The sequence below is a fragment of the Hyla sarda genome, chromosome 3, assembly GCF_029499605.1.
Source record: "Hyla sarda isolate aHylSar1 chromosome 3, aHylSar1.hap1, whole genome shotgun sequence".
NCBI lineage: Eukaryota > Metazoa > Chordata > Amphibia > Anura > Hylidae > Hyla > Hyla sarda.
Window position 1 is genome coordinate 325,481,027 of NC_079191.1, and position 21,957 is coordinate 325,502,983.

Genomic DNA, 21,957 nt, shown 5'->3' on the forward strand with positions numbered 1-21,957 from the left:
AGCATTTTTTTATTTAAAAAAATGTTGACAGTGGGGGCCTCCACTAAAGCTACCTAAAGGGGTCTGCCCCTACTAACTAAAGGGGGTACTATTACTACCTAAAGGGGGTCCCTAAGGGGACTGTTGTTATTACCTAAGTGGGTCACTAAGGGGACTGCTTTTACTACCTAAAGGGGGTCACTAAGGGGACTGCTATCATTACCTAAAGGGGGAGGTTAGGGGCCTCACATTCTAGTTTCGCCTAAGGCTGCAAAAAGTCTAGAGCCGGCTCTGGCGGGAAAGCTAGGAGTTGTAGTTTTGCAACAGCTTGAGACACACTGTTTGCAAAACACTGCTCTAGCAATAATATACCGCAGGCAGTTTATTATATATGAAATGTTATCATTTATTATTTATAAAGTGAATGGTGGGAATTAGTAACTTCTGGGAATCAGTAGACTGTTCTCAAGTTTTGGCAGTCGGCAATACCCTTTGGTTTGTGTCTGCTCATCCACATAGGCATGGTTGCTATACACTTAGTTAAAATGGGCATGAAAAATAAATTTTTTTTTTCTTTTCTTGGTGATCATTTAATTGAAAAACATAGTTGATAGCTATTATATAAGTGTTAATATTTTTTTAATGAATCGATTTGTTCTCCAACTAGGATTGAAAGTTATGCCTGAGTTGACTCTAAAATTTACTCTAAATGTATTCAATGGCAGCATGCATGCTCAACTGTGCGCATGCTCAACTTTGTGATACTTCTGAACATAACCAATGCTAAACTGGACTATGTCCCAAAGACAGTGGAGGAGAGGTGGCTGAGTATGGGTACTGCAGCTTTGTTCATTTGGGTACAACAGATCTCTGTTCTCGTGATCAGTGGTTGGACCCATTATTTTACCCATATTTAGTGGATAGGGAATAACTTTTATTCTTGATTTATGTTATAGTGTAGGACAGTAGTTATACAGATTTCCAATAGCTCCCCACAATAGTCTACAAGTGCACCATGGTCCGCTAGTCGGGCAATATAGCTCTCTGTCCCCATAATGAAAGGTCCAGTGGAGTAGAGTTCCTTAAAAAATTTCCGTCCATGTAAAATCACACAGAGCTGACATGTTTTGATTTGATTTATGGATTTATGATCAAGGTCATTGACAACCAAAACATGTCAGCTCTAGCAGTGTTGTGTGGACTTCTGTGATTTTATATAGATGAAAATAAAGATAACATTTTAAGGAACTCTACTCTGCCAGACCTTTAGTTTCTGTAAAGGATTACTGTTGGCCCAGCTCCAGGTCGTCCGTCCAGGAGAGATCATTCCTCAGTTTGTATTCATGCATATATATATTACTGACTTCATGATCGTGTTGAGTTGGTCACAACATGAATTTAAGATAAATGCGTCAGCAAAAAACTTTTTATACAAATATAGCAGATCTTTCATTTGACAAAACAACCTGTTATGTAAACCTACTGCATTAGGGTTGTCTCACACTACGTTTCTCACTGTGTTTCCGTGATAGTATGTTTAATTTAACACAGTCAGCTATGCTACTGTGTACTGCAGAAGAAATGTATATCTTACCTTTTGTTTATTTATTTATTTATTCATTCATTCATTTGTTATTTGTATGCAGGTGAGTGGGAAAGGGATTCTGCACACAGCAGCATCCGTTATTAGCATCCTTTCATGTATCTATCTATATATAAAATGTACATGAAAACAAAAACGCAGTTTGAATCTACCCTTATCTCATATTATTTACTCAGATGGATGCACAAAAGAAGCAGATCAATGGCAGATTCAGCTTTGCTGCCTTTATATATAACTAGCCGAGTACCCGGTGTTGCCCGTTTTTTCCTTCCTAATCCTTGTTGGGGAGGAAAATCAACAAAGGAGGAAGTTGTTGACCTCATATCTCATCCTCATATCCCATCATGATATCCCAACCTCATATCCCGTTCCCATATCCCAACCTCATATCCCGACCTCAAATCCTGACCTCTTATCCCGATCTCATATCCCATCCTCAAATCCCGTCCTCATATCCTGACCTCATATCCAATCCTCATATCCCGACCTCATATCCCATCCTCATATCCCGACCTCATATCCCATCCCCATATCCCATACTCATAGCCCGTCCTCATAGCCTATCCTCATAGCCCGTTCTCATATCCCATCCTAATATCCTGTACTCATATCCCATCCTTATGTCCCATCCTCAGGTGGGATTGAGTTGTGATGAAGATATTGTAAGCCAAAAAAAGAAGGGGACGTGGCTTTGTGGGAGTGGGTGTGATTTGCAACTCAGACCGATGCAAAAAAAAGGGTGGGAAATAAAAGGTGTGGCTTAAACTGTGGGTGTGTCTTTGTGAGATGGGATGTGGCATAGGGGGTGTGTGGCTTGCAAGCCGGATTGACACATTCACTAGGAGATGCATAGAAGAGCTTGTGGAGTAAGTCCCGTATACTTGCATGGGACTTGAAACAAAACTCATCAGTGTAGGTAAGGGTTAATTAACTATCATATATTTTTATTTGACATATAAGTAATATGTGTACCAGGTATTATTGAAATATCTCGAGCCGTACGGAAGTTATGCTGGAACATACATTTCCCGTTGATTTGCATGGGACTTTTAAAAAAAAACCGACCCTCTCAAATGGGCATAGTTAAGAGTTAAATTAGCTATCCTATATTTTAAGTGGACATATAAGTAACATGTGACCAAGTATAATCAAAATTATCTTCAGCTGTTTGGAAGTTATGTAGTAAAATATATTTCCCATAGACTTGCATGGGACTTTAAACAAAAACCCAGACCCTGGCAAATGGGGTCGAGTAAGGGTTAAATTACCTATCCTATGTTTGTTGTTGACATATAAGTAACATGTGTGCCAAGTTTCATGTTAATATCTTTAGCTGTTTGGACGTAATGCTGGAACATACACACACACACACACACACATTGGGGGAGATTTATCAAAGGATTTAGACTGGTTTTGCCTGTCTAAATTTGTCTCACAGAAAGTCGCAGTCTAAATATATGCGACTTTTCTGCGACTTTTGCTGTAGAGGATTCTTAGAACATGATGCATGCAAGTCTATTTTAGACGGAAATGCATTGGAAAATGCATTGGTGCTGAATTTATCAAGTGCGACTTTTATGCGACAAGTCGCATCTGCCCAAAATACGCTGAAATGTCAGACCATGTTGGAGCAGGTCTAAATGCAGTTTAAGCTGTAGACCCTGAAGTCTGAGCACAGAATTTATCAAGGGCTGTGAGACCTTTGATAAATTAGGAGCACAATAGACAGGAGACTACCACATACGCTGCTCTATAAGCATACCCAGAATAGACTAGATTAGTAAATCTCCCCCATTGAGTTTTATATATATAGATGCATTTATATGTGAGATTAAAATTCAATTTTACATATGTGTAAATATAGTTCATGCAAGTTCTAGTAGTTGGGTATAGTTGATCTAGTTCTATTAGAATGAAAGGCTCCCTAAAACGGGAATATGAGAGCCATGGAAACAAAACATAAGACTTTGTAAATGTTTGTTCAATTGTCAGATTTTTTACTACCATATCCAATAAACAGAGAAAAGTCCAGTGAAGGATTATGTAACAGGGATTATCCAAGATCTAAAAGTTGTGTTCAGATGGTTTACTTACAGTAAGGTGTATCACATACTAATGTATTGACTGTATCTGAGATGACATACCTCTTATTTCCACTGCTCCCTGTGCTCCCCTCTCTGTCTGTCTTGGGAGGGATCATGTTTTGCATGCTGGGCAGCAGATTGTGCAATGCCAGTAGCTGATAGGCGTTGTGTGCAATATTATCCCTGTAAAGTCACATTGTTATGTTGTGTGATAATTGTTGTAATGTATATTAGTGTGTCTTTAGTTGCCATTTTCTGTAATGTTTTGAAACTGCATTGGGCTGTTATTGTCATTGTACTGTCCAGTCACCTCCTAGTGTGTAGGGTAGGAATTGCAGAAACATTGCATGAATGCTGTTCTCATTAGTTTATGACACCTGAGGTGGAGTTCCTGAATTTCATGCTGCAGAAGGAGTTATCTGTCAAAAGGCGCACTGGTTCACTGCGTCTGACTTGATGGTGAATATTGGGGTGTGAAACGTGTTGCACTGCAGCATCTGTAGGCAGGGATGAGGCAAGTTGATATACACTCTGTGTGTTGGCCTCTCTGCTGAGTCTGTCTCACAGTCTGAATTTTAATTTTGAAGGGGTATTTCAGGATTTTTTGTTTATTTGACTATGCTACAGGGGCTGTAAAGTTAGTGTACTTCATAATATAGTGTCTGTGCCTGTGTGTGATGGTTTTCTCACAATTCTTCTGTGATTTTCATCCCAATATTTATTTTTAACAGCATACAAAATGACTGTTGTCTCAGATTTTTCCCAGGCTGCAGTGCGGCCGAGACCTGACTCACTAGTCAGCTGATGACAGGGAGCCTGTCTGCTTCAATGGGTTGAGGAATCTCTTGGTGGGAGAGAGATCAATCTGCAACTAATGCAACAGCTGTAGGCACCCTGATTGAAAACCACAGGTCTTTTGAATGGATGCAGCTCATTTATGTTTCAATGGGTAGGGTGGCTGATGTGTGGGAGGGAGGAAAATGGAATTATGGGATTTGTAGGCAAAGAAAAAAACTCAAACAGGAAATCCCAGTTCACAGAAAGCTATCCACAGTGTTATGGTAATCTCACAACATAGTCATTTAGCCCAAAGACAAGCGCAGATCCTTCTTAAGCATGTCCATTACTGTCTGCCAGGTACGTACTAAAATCACCTTATGGATAACCCCTTTAATATTGGGGATTATACAGGTTTTTCTTACAGTCAGGGTGTGCATTAGGAATATATACCTCTCAATGTAAAATATTCATAACACCTCCTTACTGTATAATCCCACCATCACCTGAGGTTCACTCTCATTATTGAAATTTATCTCACATCCATCTGACTGACAAACCCAGATATCTTGGGAACGGGAGGGTGTATCAAGAAACTATAAAAAAGTGTGCGATCATGGCACCCTAAGCTTTTTTTTTTATAATAGTGTTATCTCATTTTTGGTTGACCACAGGTTCTCTTTAAGGGTGTGTTTACACTACGTAATTCCCGCAGAATTTCATGTGAATGGGTCTTCCGCGAGACCTGTTCACACTGAGCAATTTCAGCGGCAGATAATTCCGCCGCTGAAATTGTTCCGCACAAAGAATGAAAATGTTGATTCTTTGAGCGGAATTCCGCAAGCACTGCACAGCTGTCAATAGTGACGGCACAGTGCCGTGCGTTCCTACCACCAACGAATTTCAGTGGCGGCTGCCAGGCTGAATCTCCATTTGCTGAATTCCGCGAGCGGAGATTCAGCGTATATTGAGTGGAGTCTGTTTAGCTGATTTAAATGGCCACACAAAAGATGTAAACAAGCCTTTCCTTATTCATCTGCTGACCGGTGGCGCTTTTACAGTAATTGAGAATGTGCTTTTCTATGACAATTCATTTAGCCAATATTCAGCCTGTGTAAAGGGGCCTTTAGAAAAAGACGGGTCCAAGAGAAGGAAGCCTTCATATGTGTCAATTTGAGATAACGATCTTTAGACGTTGGTATGTCTGAGAGACTGTTTGCAAGGGAACCAGTTCCTATTGCATGCATTGTAAGAAGCATTGACTGGTTAACCATATCCTGATCAGAGGCTATTAGAGACTCAGACTGAGAGAGTGTATTCTGTCAGTAGAAGAAGAAGGGATCATGTCTACAGGTGACTGCATCAAGTGTTTTGACCCTGCTTTAGTAGGGGGTGGCCACACTTGTAGCTAAAGGAAAGAGCCACTAGACATTTTCTATGTGAAAGAAACCATCAAACTTCACCTTTCTATAGAACGTAACTGCTTATATAGCACGTAAAGCTATAGTAACTGCCGCAATTATTGTGCCTCACAGTGTAAAGAAAAATAAAGTTGTTTTCTTGCACCAACTAATGTCTGCACACATTTAAGCAGAGTTATACTATGACTCCTACATATGTGTAACGACATTGATCATTACAGCATTGCCTTTCACCCTGTAATCAGGATTGCCAATCTCCTCAGTTATTTCTGGACTGCTCAGCTCCAAAGAGTCGACAGGCCAACTTTTTTAAAGGTACATCGCAAAACTAAAAGTTACCAGTAAGGATCATAAATAACACTTTCTCTAAATCATAACCCGAGTCTCCGGCCAGCAGTGACATCACCCTGACCCAATTCCAAAAAATTAAGAAATAATTGCAGACGTTTCCAGTGCTGCCATATCACTTTATATATACTCCAAAACAAGAAGGCAGTTACAAGTGGCAGCTGCTGTGGTATTGAAATATTGCATTTCATGGCTACATAAGGTTTACTTATTTATTGCCACACATAAGTAAACATATGATGGCAGCAGTTCTATACACATCCTAAGGCAAAATTTACACATTGTATAATGTACCGGCTTTTTTAATAAACCTTTTTTATTTTAAGATGGTTCCCTATGGTTAAAGGGTTTATCCATCATAAGGTGATTTTAGTACATACCTGGCAGACAGTAATGGACATGCTTAGGAAGGATCTGCGCTTGTCTTGGGGCTAAATGGCTATGTTGTGAGATTACCATAACACTGTGGCTAGCTTATTGTGAACTGGTATTTCCTGTTTGAATTTTCATTTTTTGACTACAAATCCTACAATTCCATTTTCCTCCCTCCCACACATCAGCCACCCCACCCATTGAAACATTAATGAGCTGCATCCATTCAAAAGACCTGTGGTTTTCAATCAGGGGGCCTACAGCTGTTGCATTAGTTGCAGATTGATCTCTCTCCTATCAAGCGATCCCTCCACCCATTGAAGCAGACCGGCTCCCTGTCATCAGCTGACTAGTGAGTCAGGTCTCAGCCACATTGCAACCTGTGAAAAATCTGAGACAACAGTCATTTTGTATGCTGTTAAAAATAAATATTGGGGTGAATATCACAGAAGAATTGTGAGAAAACCGTCACACACAGGTACAGACAATATATTATGAACTACACTAACTTTACAGCCCCTGTAGCATAGTCAAATAAAAAAAAGTCCTGGTATACCCCTTTCATTATTACAAGTCCCCGGGAGTGTCAATATACAAGCGTTCTCTCTTTTCCTTTCTTTATTTTCCCCACACCTCCGGAGCCCGTCCGCGTGGAGAGTTCCAAGACTATTATAATATACTGATGTAGTTTTATTTTACATGTGCATATTCGGCTTGTATTGGACATTTTTTACCGATTACAGACAAAAATGGGCACATAAAATAAAAAACTTTTATTTCTGGAAAGGGGAAGTTTCTCATGATCTGCAGAAAACTTCTATTAGGCCAGGATTACACAGAGTAAATTTTGCTAACATAGTTAATTTTACATGTGCTTTTTCAGTCATAATTAGGAGAAAAAAATGGGTGTTTAAATTTTTTTTAAATAAAAAACGCTCCAGTTTATTCCTCTGCTCATGGCAGAAAAAGCACATGTAAAACAAAATACATCAGTGAATTTTAGGCTGTATGAACCTGACCTCAATGTGATTTGGACAAAGAACGTTTTTGAGGCAAAGCAAAAGCCAGGAGTGAGTGAAGCAGAAAGGAGGAGTATAAGTATTTCCTTATACTTCTCTTTCCTTTTTAATCCACTCCTGGCTTTAGCTCAAAAAACCACATCAAAAACTGCATGGGAGCTTTTCCAAAATACACTGTGTGTGAAAGGACCATGGGGGTTACTAAGATGTGTGGGATTTAGTAAATTTTTTTTTTCTTTTCTTTTTGCGCGTTTTTTTGCGTGACTCCAGCAAATATATTAAATGGTCGCAGGGCATGTGATGAATTTTGTGGGGGGATACACATTTTCTGAAATTTCACTCTTCACATACACAAAAAACCATCGCTAGGTCTGGGCTGGTGTAGAATTGTACCTTAATGGTGGGTTTTGCGACTTTTTTTGCGACAGTCGCAGTTGATAAATTCATTACTACTACACAAGACTAACCCTTTACATCTGGCCTGTGCGCTCTTTTAAAAAAAAATGTAATTTGAAAAGGCGCCAAAAATAGCCTGAGGCGTATATAGCGACAAATCAACGAGAAAAAACGCTCGAAACACAATAATAAATGGCCCCACATGTTCCCACATAGCATTTTGGGCATTTTTTTAATAATAGTAAAATATCTGTTATAAAAATAATGGTCCATATATAGTTGTGTGTTCTATTGAGCTCAGGAGAGAAACATCTTTGTTCAATCTCCTTTTACTTTTATGGCTGTAGTGGTTTGGGGTGTTTATGTTTTTTAAACATGTATTTTGCTATGTCCATTTATATGTCAAATCACAGCTCAAAAAATAGTGTGTGAACATAGCCTTATTGCATTTTAGTCTGTCCCAAATAAGTCTTCAGCTGGTTCTAGGGTTGAAATAACTGCAGTTAAAACTTCTGTTTAAATATTGATTTCTATATTGTCTTAGTCCCAGCAGAATATGAAGCGCATAACTCCCTGGCAGGGGCTTCCACTTTGAATGGATTTAGTTATTTGGATTTGGTAAAGTGGCGTTTTGAAGTGTAGTAAGCTTGCTAGTTTTTTGAGACCACTGCCTGTTGACTTAAAGAAAGATGTACAAAAACATGGAATTCTGCTTAATAAAAATATATGGTTTTAAAATGGTTTGGGCTTAACACAACATGTACAGCTATCAGCCTGGTTGGCACTGCTCGAGCCTTGGGATGTATAACTCCTTTCATAGAGGTTTCACAGTTCTAGCCTTGCCATGCAAGTGAATAGCAAGTACTGTTAGCTGCCTCAGAATCTATTATATCCTGCGTCACGAGAGCGAGTGCCAACCGTATGATAGAAAGATGCATTCGCTGCCTAATCTGCTTTGGCACTTGGCAGGACTGTCATACAAGCAAAGAAAGGAAGGTCTCTTTTCATGGAGAGTATAGCAGCAGTCTACAGTGGTAATAAGTGTGACCATAATATGTTAGTTACGCTACTTTGTTTATTTTATTGTTCAACAGGAAAGTAAAACAAACAAACAAAACACTTACAACACTCTAATACACAATAGAAATAAATAACTGGGATAATGCTTTTTTTATTTAGCAGGGAGCTTGACTGCTCAGAATCTTGGTACCATGTCTCCTCCTGTTCTTGAGTTGAACGTTCTAAAAATGTCCGTAAAAAATAGTTATGTATAGTTATTGTACCATAGTGATTTATGACATTTGTATATACTGTAAAGGCTTTTGACCAGTGTTTGGTACAACAGGGAAAATGGGTTGTTTTTTTCTGCCCAGTTTAAAGGGTTACTCCACTGCCCCAGTATTCGGAAAATTTTGTTCCAAACGCTGGGTGCGGGGGTCCTGATGTCATAGCCACACCTCTTGTGATGTCGCACCACTCCCCCTCAATGTCATTCTATGGGAGGGTACAAAGAAGAGAATAACAGAACACACACTATAAGCTAAGAAGCACACCAAGATATACTTAAATAGATAACAATTTTATTTGATTTGAAAAAGAGAAAGACACACCAAATTCATGCCATACATGATAATGTGGAGAGATACTCTAAAACCAATTAAAAAGACTCCTCAGAGCCACAACCCAGTCCTAGCGAGGGGCCATGAACCCTCTCAACTAGTATGGCGCCCATCCAGAACCTGAGATGTCACATATATGGAACAACCATCCGTGCCGCAAGTGAGTTGAGATAATAATAGATCTGAACAGGGATAAGCAAGTAAACACTATAAAATTGCTAGAAATCGTGAACCTTCTTACACAGAGTTAATAACATCAAAGAGTATAAATACATATAGACCAAAAATAGGATACACTAGTTGCGATTGCACAAACCCTATGTGAACAATATGTAGCATACATAAATGCCTATGTGAACAATGCCAATCCCTCTAGTAATACAACCTATTAATCAACTCTTCCCGGCAGCCGGAATGGAGATCGTGAGACAAATGAATTAGGATGAGGCCAGACGGGGCCAGTGAAGCCCCACATGTTGCGTCGCTGCAAGGCGACTTCCTCAGGGGTACTGTGTTGTATGAGTTCTCCCCACCATATATAACACCGTAAATCAAAGACAAAATACCTTGCAGATGAGAGGGAGCCACCCCGAGCGCCATGTCCCAGCGTAATTGTCCGAACTATTAAAATATAATGTTATTGATCCCATACAGTGAACAGCGTGAACGTAAAAAAAAAAGCACAAAATTGCTGCTTTTTTTGTCACATTTTATTAAAAAAGAATGTATAAAAAAATGTATAAAAGTTTTATATACACAAATGTGGAATCAATAAAAATAACAGATCATGGCACAAAAAAATGAGCCCTCATACCGCCGCTTATATAGAAAAGTGAAAAAGTTATAGGTCTTCAAAATAGAAGGATTTTAAACTTACTAATTTGGTTAAAAAGTTTGCATTTACTTTAATGCAACAATAATAGAAAAGTATGTAATCATGGGTATCATTTTAATCATATTAATCCTCAGAATAAAGAACATATGTCATTTTTACCGTAAATTGTACAGCGTGAAAACAAAACCTTCCAAAATTTGCTAAATTATGGTTTTCTTTTTAATTTCCCCACACAAATAGTATATTTTTGGTTGCGCCTTACATTTTTTTTTTTTTTTACATTATTCTTATTTATACTCTTCAAAGTACAAAATTCAAGTAAAGTACAAAAACACCATCAATAAACAGGCATAGTAAGAAACGCGGTTGTCGATAGGGTACACACATATGATGCGTACCATCACTATATAAAGTCAGGTATTCAGTAACAAGACAGGATGTTGAATACATTAAAGTGAATAGTTAAAGACATGACAAGTCAAACATCAATTAGTCAACTCAAGGTACATGGTCCGAGCTTCTATGTGATCAGGGTAGGTACAATCAACAACAATGTGGTTGGTGTAAGCAACATATGGGAAGAAGAGGAGATGAGGACAGAAAGAAGGAGGAAGAAGAGACAGGAAAGGGTTCCAAAGGGACAGAAGGGAATGGGAACGAGGAAGACTACTAGGTTCGTAAGAAAGAGGTTGTAAGACTTACCCAGCGGGTCAGGAGGGCTTCAGAACAACATGGCAAAGCAACGAGGCATGGTGGCTATTTGTGAAAAATGGGCTGTTTAGGTAGAGGGAGCACCGGAAACCGGGCGTGCTGTAGGGCTTGGGGGACATATGTTTCCGAGTGAAAGATGCATGGATGTATAGTCCCTAGAGGATGTAAAATGTGTCCAAGGGTGCCAGACGGTGTTGTATTTGTCTATCTGATTTTTGGAGTCGGCTAGCAATTCTTCCATCCTGTGTAGACGGGAGGATTCTTGGAGCCAAGAGGTAATGGAGGGGGGAAGTTGCGATTTCCAAAGTCTTGGAATTACCGTTCTGGCCGCAAGCAACAGAAACGATATTAGTTTGGCCGTATGCTTGGGTATGTGAGCAGGAAGGATGGTGAGTAGGATGACTTCTGGCGTGGGGGTCAATGTGGGTCAATGTGATACGATGTATTATATCTATAACTTGAGTCCAGTATGTAGATAAGTGGGGGCAGGTCAGCCAAACATGAAGCATAGTGCCACCTACACCTCCACATCTCCAGCACGTATCTGGAACATCGGAATAGAATTTGGCGAGTAGGGATGGCACTCTGTACCATCTCGTTAGAACTTTATAGTTGATTTCTTGTGCTTTACAAGAGATGGAGGTGTGGTGGCATTGATTCAGAGCCCTGGTCCAGTCTTCCTCCGTGAATTGATGTCCTATTTCTTTTTCCCAGCCTAACCGGAATGGGAGCGGTTCGGTTGTAAATTCATGTATGAGGACAGAGTAAAGGACACTGATTTTATGGTTGATTTTATGCGAGGAAACACAGAGGTTTTCAAAGTTGGTGAGTGGACGATGAAGTGATAGCTTCCTTTTGTTAGACAGGTAAAAGTGACTGAGTTGTGCGTATTGAAAGAGTAAGTGGGTAGTCACCTCGGTCTCCTGTAAGAGATAAGGTAGGCTCTTCAACGATGTCTGAGATATTAATTTGGAAAAACAAATGCCATCTCCCCTTTGGAAGGTGAGGAAGGGGCTCGTAGATAAGGCCGGGGGAAAAGTCGGGTTGTCAAATAATGGGGTAAGGGGGCCGTCTGGGGAGAAGAGCGAAAGATGACTAAGATATGTATTGCGAGTGCGAACGATTGAGTTAAGGACAGCCGGGAGACTGGCCACATCTTTAGTGGAAGAGATGTATTGCGGGAGCCAAAGTAAGAATTTGGGGTTTTGATTCAATATAGTACCCTCAAATTGTACCCATTGTTTGTCTGCGCCTTACATTTTATGGTAAAATGAGAGATGACATTACGCAGGACAACTGGTTGTTCAAAAAAACAAGCCATCATACTAGTCTGTGGATGAAAATATAAAAGAGTTTCGATTTTTAGAAGACGAGGAGGAAGAAACGAAAATGCTAAAATAAAATTGGCCTGGTCCTTAAGGTCAAAATGGGCCTGGTCCTTAAAGGGGTATTCCAGGGAAAATGTTGTTATATATATCAACTGGCTCCAGAAAGTTAAACAGATTTGTAAATTACTTCTATTAAAAAATCTTAATCCTTTTAGTACTTTTGAGCTTCTGAAGTTAAGGTTGCTCTTTTCTGTCTAAGTGCTCTCTGATGACACCTGTCTCGGGAAACGCCCAGTGTAGAAGAGGTTTGCTATGGGGATTTGCTTCTAAACTGGGTGTTTCCCGAGACACGTGTCATCAGAGAGCACTTAGACAGAAAAGAACAACCTTAACTTCAGAAGCTCATAAGTACTGAAAGGATTAAGATTTTTTTTAAAGAAGTAATTTACAAATCTGTTTAACTTTCTGGAGCCAGTTGATATATATAAAAAAGTTTTTTCCTGGAATACCCCTTTAAGTCTGCCCAGATGAATCTACATGTAGAGTATAGTCATGCATATTGCGAGCAAAATGTGATCTGTATGTAGGTGAAAATTGCAGATTATTTGGATCACAGACAGCAGACAGCTTCATATCAGCCATGAGGGAGCATAGGTCTACGGAGTCTGTGAATGTTCCTCATTACGTAGTACAGCCAAATATCTTGAAAATAGTTAGGAATTCAAACATAGTAAAGAAGGTGCTGAACTGTTCATTATACAGTTATACATTCTTCACATAAAACTGGAAAAACCTCTTTAAAAGTGAACAGTCATATGACTTCATGTGTTGTTTCTCAAAGAGTCAGATGGTCTTTTTTTTATTTTTTACTTTTATCCCTTATTTAGTGATATTATTGGGTAAAGATGAGTCATTTTTGGTAAATGGTTTCATTGTTTGGTATTTGCAGGTAATTCCAGAGGAGTTTAAGGAGGTCTGGAGTTTTTTTTATTTTTTTTTAGAGTGTTTTCACCCCCACCCCTTTAGGTAAGATGAACAGACCTTCACAGATGGTATCTTCTGACATATGCCAATGTGGCAGAAGGTGTTCTTTACATTACATTACATGATACAGTGGAGGAAAAAGGAAATTATCTCTTGATGATTTTGTATGTTTTCCCACTGACAAAACAATGACCTGTCTATAATTTTAATGGTAGGTTTATTTGTAACAGTAAGAGACAGAATAACAACAAAAAATATCCCAAAAATGCAATAATAAATAAGTTATGAATGAATTTACTCAGTAAAATTTCCTATCAATCAAAAGATTTCTGGCTCTTAGGTGTCTTTTATAGAGTCAACAAGCTTAGATTTGGAGCACTCTCTTAAGGGGAGTGCTCCTTAATGCAGCTTGTTACTTTTATAATTGATAGGGGAACAAATACTTAGGTTCCCTAACAATTCAGTTCTAATCTGCAAACAAAAAATTCCCTTGGCGCTGGGTGCGGGCTGCGGGGTTCGTGACGTCACGGCCATGCCCCTCGTGACCTCACGCCTCACCCCTTCAATGCACGTCTATGAGAAGGGGCGTGGCAGGCACCACGCCCCTCCTCATAGACTTGCATCGAGGGGCGTGGTGACGTCACGACCCCCGCAGCCCACACCCAGCGTTCGGGACAAAATGTTCTCTGGTGCAGTGGAGTAACCCTTTAATCCCTTAAGGGTGCGTTCACACGCTCTCCGTTTTTGCGGGTTTTCCGCAGCGTATTTGAAAGGGGCAGGCTCTTCTCGGCTGTCCATAGCAGATTGTCCGCGGCGGAATTTACGCTGCGGAAAATCCGCCGCAGTCCCTACTGACTTCAATGGGGCTTGCGGTGGATTTTCCGCAGCGTAAATTCCGCCGCGGACAATCTGCTATGGACAGCCGAGAAGTGCCCGCCCCTTTCAAGTACGCTGCGGAAAACCCGAAAAAACGGAGAGCGTGTGAACGCACCCTTAAAGGGTATTCCAGGAATTTTTTTTTATTTGACTATGCCACAGGGGCTGTAAAGTTAGTGTAGTTCATAATATAGTGTATATACCTATGTGTGACGGTTTTCTCACAATTCTGTGATTTTCACTCCAATATTTATTTTTACCAGCATACAAAATGACTGTTGTCACAGATTTTTCCCAGCTTGCAATGCAGCCGAGACCTGACTCAGTAGTCAGCTGATGACAGGGAGCCTGTCTGCTTCAATGGGTGGAGGGATCAATCTGCAACTAATGCAACAGCTGTAGGCACCCTGATTGAAAACAACACTGTTTTGAATGGATGCAGCTCATTTATGTTTCAATGGATGGGGTGGCTGATGTGTGGGAGGGAGGAAAATGGAATTGTGGGATTTGTAGTAAAAAAAAAGAAAAGTCAAACAGGAAATACTAGTTCACAATAAGCTAGCCACCGTGTTATTGTAATCTCACAGCATAGCCATTTAGCCCCAAGACAAGCGCAGATCCTTCCTAAGCATGTCCATTACTGTCTGCCAGGTACATACTAAAATCACCTTATGGTGGATAACCCCTTTAAGTGTCCCTAACATTACTCAGTGTGGTTTCTACAACCATGCCTCTTTAGTTCCACTGTTCAACGCTTGGAGCATAGCTACAAAAGGAAATGGTATGGCATCTATTCTTTATTGAACTTTTCTTTTGGTGCTGAATACAGATTAGGTAGATCATTTTCCATATTTGGGGGGGGGGGGGGCTCTGAATTATTCTGAGAATGGAGATCAAAGGAATGAGTGAAGCTGCAGAAGACATGCGCAGTCAGCACTCTATTCATTATTTGTGGTTCTTGGGATCAGTAAGGGGGACCCCAGTGCTCAGACCCCCACTGATCAGCTAGTTATCCCCTATACTGTGGATAATGCATAACATTTCATGATGAGAATCCCCCCTTTATTTATCATTTATTGATGCACTGGAGCAATAAAGAACCTTCTTGTTGTCCTTCTGATAGTTATAGTACAGTTCTGTATCATTTTCACAAGCATAGGTGTGTAAAATAGACGATGATTCCTATTCTCTGTGCGCCTATATCACTGATCCATGATTCAGTAAATAGTAGATGTATCCACAGACATCTTCAATAATAAAGATACAACTGATCTTTTTTTTTTTGGGGGGGGGGTTTGTTAGATTATTTAGCTTCAGAGTGTAACTGTTGCATGTCATGGAGCCTTCGTAAGCAATGTGTGCTATACAAATATCACTTTCAGCAATGTGAATAGAATCATAGATGTTATTGAGCGGTAGCTGTCAGAATGTTAATACTTCATAAACACTTCATTAACTAAAGAAGAGACGTCCGATTCTGGGGAGAGAAAAAGCGTTATAAATGGTCTCTTTCTTGTTTCACAGGACTCCCCCTTTAAATGGAATGTGGAGTAATCACTGGAAAAGGAAGATGCAGCATACGCTCTATTTTATTGCTGTTTATATTGTATGTGTCCAGCGCACTGGTAAGTTGTTTTTTCTCTTTATTCACATTTATAATTCAAGGTAAAGCGTTTGCTTATTTTATGTTTGTACTGGTTTACAAATGTGTTGACAATCATTGAGCTGATAGTGTAGGGCAGTGTTTCCCAACCAGGGTACCTCCAGCTTTTGCAAAACTACAACTCCCAGCATGCCCGGACAGCCGTTGGCTGTCCGGGCATGCTGGGAGTTGTAGTTTTGCAACAGCTAGAGGCACCCAGGTTGGGAAACACTGGCGTAGGGGACACAGATCCAAGGGTGGACAGGGTCACTTTCTACATAGAGACAGAAACTCTGTAACAAGTGAGATATACAGTGGTCCCTCAACATACGATGGTAATTCGTTCCAAACGAGCCATCATTTGTCGAATCCATCGTATGTTGAGGGATTCGTGCAATGTAAAGTATAGGAGGCTGTACTCGCCTGTCCCCGCCGCTTGCGATGGTGTCCCCGGGCCTCCGCTGGGCTCTCCGCTGTCTTCTCCGGTCCTCCGCTGTCTTCTCCGGTCCTCCGCTGTCTTCTCCGGTCCTCCGCTGTCTTCTCCGGTCCTCCGCTGTCTTCTCTGGTCCTCTGCTTTCTTCCGCAAGGCCTTACTGGGCCTGCGTAGCGACGTCATTACGCCGCTGCGTACACCATTCCTGTTGGATGACGTGCACAGCAGCGTATTGACTTCATCGGAGAGGACCAAGAAGACGCCGGAAGACCAGCGCTGGACACGGAGGGCACCCCGGAGCATCGTGGAGGGGTAAGTAATACTTACCGCACCACACGGGGAACATTAAGCTGCTATCCGGCAGCATCTTAAGCATTTGGCGCTGCCGGATAGCCCTTAATGTGATGGCCCTGACATAAAAAAAGCATTGTATGTTGATGCTGACATCGACATGCGATGGCCTCTGAGAGTCCATATTATGTCGATTTCATCATATGTCGGGGCCATCGTAGGTCGGGGGGGGGGGGGTCACTGTATCTAGAAAGACTATTCTGTATGTATCAATAGAGAATGATTATTTTCCCCACAATTTAGCTTTTTTTTGTAGCTCATATACCAGTCTAGTACTGTGCTCAGAATAAGAACATATAGTACACAGCATTGTTAGCAAACTGAATGAACAAAACGACTGCAGAAGTTTCTTTTGTTTAGCACAAAGATTGCCTGGGGACTAATTTTGTATGACAGCATATTATTTGTGGAATCCACCCAACAAACAATTAGGATACATGTGAACAGTAGCCATAAATAAAAAAAAATACATGGATGTCAGCAGGTGGAGTATTTCTTGATCTATGGTAGCACTAGCTAAGTATGTAGCAGAGCTGAGTTTGTCACTTTTTTGTTTTCATAGATTCTCTACTTCAAATACTTGATATTAAAGTTGATTTAAAAGGTGTTTAAATCAACTTGTGCCAGAAGGTTATACAGATTTGTAAATTACTTCTATAGAAAAATCTTATTCCTTCCAGTACTTATCAACAATTGTATGCCCTGGAGGAAGTTGTGTAGTTCTTTCCAGTCTGACCACAGTGCTCTCTGCTGACACCTCTTTCCATGTCAGAAACTGACACCTCTTTCCATGACACAACATCTCCTGCTTCGGACAGAGGTGGCCGTAGAGAGTAATGTGGTCAGGCTGGGAAGAATTACACAACTTCCTTTGTAGTATACAGCAGCTGATTAGTACTGGAAGGATAAAGATTTTTTTCATAGAAATAATTTACAAATCTGTTTAAAGGGGTACTCCGGTGGAAAACAATTTTTTTTTTTATCAACTGGTGCCAGATTTGTATATTACTTCTATTAAAAAAATCTTAATTCTTCCAGGACTTATTAGCTGCTGAATACTACAGAGGAAATGATTTTCTTTTTGGAACACAGTGCTCTCTGCTGACATCACGAGCACAGTGCTCTCTGCTGACATCTCTGTCCATTTTAGTAACTCTCCAGAGCAGCATATGTTTGCTATGGGGATTTTCTCATGCTCTGGACAGTTCTTAAAATGGACAGAGAGGTCAGCAGAGAGCACTGTGCTCGTGATATCAACAGAGAGCTCTGTGTTCCAAAAAGAATAGAATTTCCTCTGTAGTATTCAGCAGCTAATAAGTACTGGATTTTTTAATGGAAGTAATTTACTAATCTGTTTAACTTTCTGCCACCAGTTGATTTTAATTTTTTTTTTGTAGTAACGTAAGATTTTTTGCACCAAACTTATTACAATGAAGACATGTGACCATAAAATTATCCTAATGAAATGTTATTTATGGTTTACTCTATAGAACATTTATACATAAATAAAATCTAGATAATAGTAATAGAGATAAAGAATATTTTATATTGGCTGATAAAGAATTATAAGCAATTCTAAAGCTTCCTACAGTTACATTACAATGTGTGACTTCAGACAAAAGATTGGTTTAGAATTCTCATGGAAACACACCGCAACAGCATGTGACATGAAAGTAGACCCCTCGGAGGAGGAAATCCTGTCTTTGATAGCTTACATTCAGGAATTAAAGGGACTTCCAGATATCTGGTTACTTTCACCTTAGATAAAGTATATCTCAAGCCAGCAACACATCAGCTATACATGTGAATTGTTTGTGAACGGATATGATTGACACATAACCAAAGACTTTGGCTTTCATGGAGAGCTGGACGTGCTATATTGAGAGCTTTTCAATAGAGGGGTGTGACAATAGGAAGGGGAATTTCAGTGACCAAACCAAATGTAAGAAGAATGTTTTTGTAATGTCTGTGATAGCCGTAGACTAACACCACCTAGTCAATAGTGAGAAAATTCATCCGTTTCCCGCTAGCTAACATTTTCAGTGAAAGAATGACAACTAATTTATCACTTGATGATTTAACGCCTATTACCTTCACGTTGTTGGGTTCTTTTAAACAGTATTCTTTTCAGGTATTTTGAAAAACATACATTAAAGTGTAATACATTACATTAATCTTTTTTTTAGCAGTTTTTTTCTTGTGTTTCTACTACCGTATATACTCGAGTATAAGCCGAGTTTTTCGGCACGATTTTTCGTGCTGAAAACACCCCCCTCGGCTTATACTCGAGTGAACTCTTTGTCTGTCAATCCCTTCTCAGTGGTCTTCAACCTGCGGACCTCCAGATGTTGCAAAACTACAACTCCCAGCATGCCCAGACAGCCATCGTACGGGCATGCTGGGAGTTGTAGTTTTGAAACCTCTGGAGGTCCGCAGGTTGAAGACCACTGCAGCCTTCCTCATCATCAAGACCCCCCCCCCCTTTAGTTTTCTACTCACCTCCTCTCGGTGGGAAGGAAGAGTAATCCGGTCCGGGCCATCTATGCTGCGGGGACCATCCGATGGGGAGGGTTAGTCGTTCCGGGCTGTCCTTTTTCACCAGGGGGCCCCCGTCTCCCTGCGCATGAACGTCCCTGTGCGTCGTCGTTAAGGCAACATCACTAGTCCAGGGCTGGGCCTGGAGCGGAGAAGAGGACCCCCCCCCGGGGAAAAAGGACAGCCCAGAACGACTAACCCTCCCCACCGGACGGTCCCTGCAGTATAGATGGCCCGGACCAGCTCACCCTTCCTTCCCACCGAGGGGAGGTGAGTAGAAAACTAAAGGGGGGGGGGGGAAGGGGGTCTGGATGATGATGAAGGCCGCAGTGGTCTTCAACCTGCGGACCTCCAGAGGTTTCAAAATTACAACTCCCAGCATGCCCGGAGAGCCGATGGCTGTCCTGGCATGCTGGGAGTTGTAGTTTTGCAACCTCTGAAGGTCCGCAGGTTGAAGACCACTGATGAAGGGATTGACAAGCGGTGATGATGAAAGGGGGGGATGATGACGGGGGTCTGGATGATGAAATGGGGGGATGATGTATTTCCCACCCGAGGCTTATAGTCGAGTCAATAACGTTTCCTGGGTTTTTGGGGTGAAATTAGGGGCCTCAGCTTATATTCTGGTCGGCTTATACTCGAGTATATACAGTATTTAAAATAAAAAAATACTGCAAAGAGACCTGTAAGAATGAAAACTACACAAATGTCATATCATTAAAAAAAAAAAAAAAGATTTGAGTCAAAAACGACCAAAAAAACTAAAACAAATAAACACCACAAAACCAAAATCCTTTGTGTGTTTTGTATTTCACTAGACTTAAAGGAGTAGTCTGAGAAACTAAACTTACTCCACTTTCACAAAATAGGGTATAAGTGTCTGATTGCAGGGGGTCTGACCACTGCGACCCCTCGCAAGCTCCTGTATGGGGCCCAGCAAACTATTTGTCCTCAAAGTTGCCCCAACTTCCAAGACGAGTGAGTGACGGCCCGCTCAGCCAATAACTGGCTGTGGATAAGGGATATATCTAGTTCCACAGACTACCCCTTTAACGTAAAATCAGTGTTTTGCCTTATAAAATAACAAGTGTAAAAAACTCATCCAATACTGAAGTCTAAATTCAGAAGAGTCTGAAGACATAACACAACATTTCTCCACCAGGAATTGGGTCAGCCAAATGCTATACTGTATGTCTCACCCTAAGGCTGTGTTCACACGTTCAGATTTTTGATTGTAATTATTAAATACAAATCACAAATAGATCATAAATCAAGGACACAAACTGTATATAGGAAAGAACGAGATGTCTCCTCATTTCAAATGCATTACTGGCTTTGTATTCAAAAATGACAAATAAAAACTTGAATGTGTGAACATGCCCTAAACAAGTATCACGTGCACACCAGTAACAACCATTCAGGGGGGCATTTTGACACACTGTCTTTTGGGGATATTTTTGTAGACATTAAAAAAAATCTGACATTTTCCTAAACAGCAATCTTTACACAAATTGTTTTATAGCTGATTTTGTTATGTTGGCTGTGTTTTTTCTTTTTTTCTTTTACCGAGTATTGGTGGTAAATAAAGGACATGCAAGTAAATTTTTTTTTTTCCCCATGTATGCACTAACTGCCGATTTTGCATTGACAATAATGGAACATGTTATGAAAAGAAAATCAATTTTAACAGTTAAAAATGTAGTTGTATAGCTAAAAAATGTGCAGTTTTACTGTTTGTGAACATGAACAAAGGTTAATAAAAAAAGGTAAAAATTTTATAAACCCAATCATTTCTAGTGGTCTATCGAAATCCTACTGATGTATAAATGTAAAATTATTCAAAAAATGCATGTTTAATAGGTAAAACTTCACACGCTAGTAGCTAGCAGCGAGTTTCCCGCTGTGGGAAAGCTGCAGCGAGTTACGCTACCATTGATTTAAATGGGTCCGTGGACAGTCCGCAAATCTGACACTATTGCGGACTGTCTGTGGACCCATTTAAATCAATGGTAGCGTAACTCGCAACGGGATTCCCGCAGCTGGCAACCCGCTGCTAGTAATAGCGTGTGGACGCACCCTAAAGCTACGTTTTTACTGATACCGAATAATTATTATATCAAAACTATTGGGTATTGTAAATATTGTAACTAGAGATGAGCGAACTTACAGTAAATTCGATTCGTCACGAACTTCTCGACTCGGCAGTTGATGACTTATCCTGCGTAAGGTGGATACAGTCCTAGGAAAGAGTCTCCAGCCCACCGGAGCACCTGAAAGCTGAACTAATTTATGCAGGAAAAGGCATCAACTGCCGAGCCGAGAAGTTCGTGACGAATCGAATTTACTGTAAGTTCGCTCATCTCTAATTGTAACCCTTGTATCAATTGTATGGACAATATTCATCTTCATGAGATTACATGAACAATATCAGAAACAGTAAAGAGTAGTGTATAAATTGTAGAAACTGATATCAATACAATATCACATGTATTTAATGAATAATTATATATAATACCTGAATAATCCAATATACCAAGTCTTTTACAATTACTTTTTCCCACCCTCTAGCTCTGCCTTCATAGGTAAAGCCATTAACAACTTGCTCAGCAAGAATTTAAATGAAACAATAAAAGCAGTGAAAGAT

The 21,957-nt window shown here is 40.3% G+C and overlaps 1 protein-coding gene across 7 annotated transcripts in view; it reads left to right on the forward strand.

The window, feature by feature from the left end:
- ADGRG6 (adhesion G protein-coupled receptor G6) overlaps positions 1 to 21,957 on the forward strand; it is a 211,070-nt gene that overhangs the window by 28,461 nt on the left and 160,652 nt on the right. For 6 of the 7 annotated variants that reach the window (XM_056567247.1, XM_056567246.1, XM_056567249.1 and 3 more), the window contains one exon: positions 15,877 to 15,977. In XM_056567247.1, coding sequence (XP_056423222.1) covers positions 15,896 to 15,977 — 82 coding nt within the window. In that variant the 5' untranslated portion in view covers positions 15,877 to 15,895. Of the gene's footprint in view, positions 1 to 2,450; positions 2,499 to 15,876; positions 15,978 to 21,957 lie in introns of those variants that run through there. The other variant, XM_056567248.1, reaches the window with a different exon arrangement.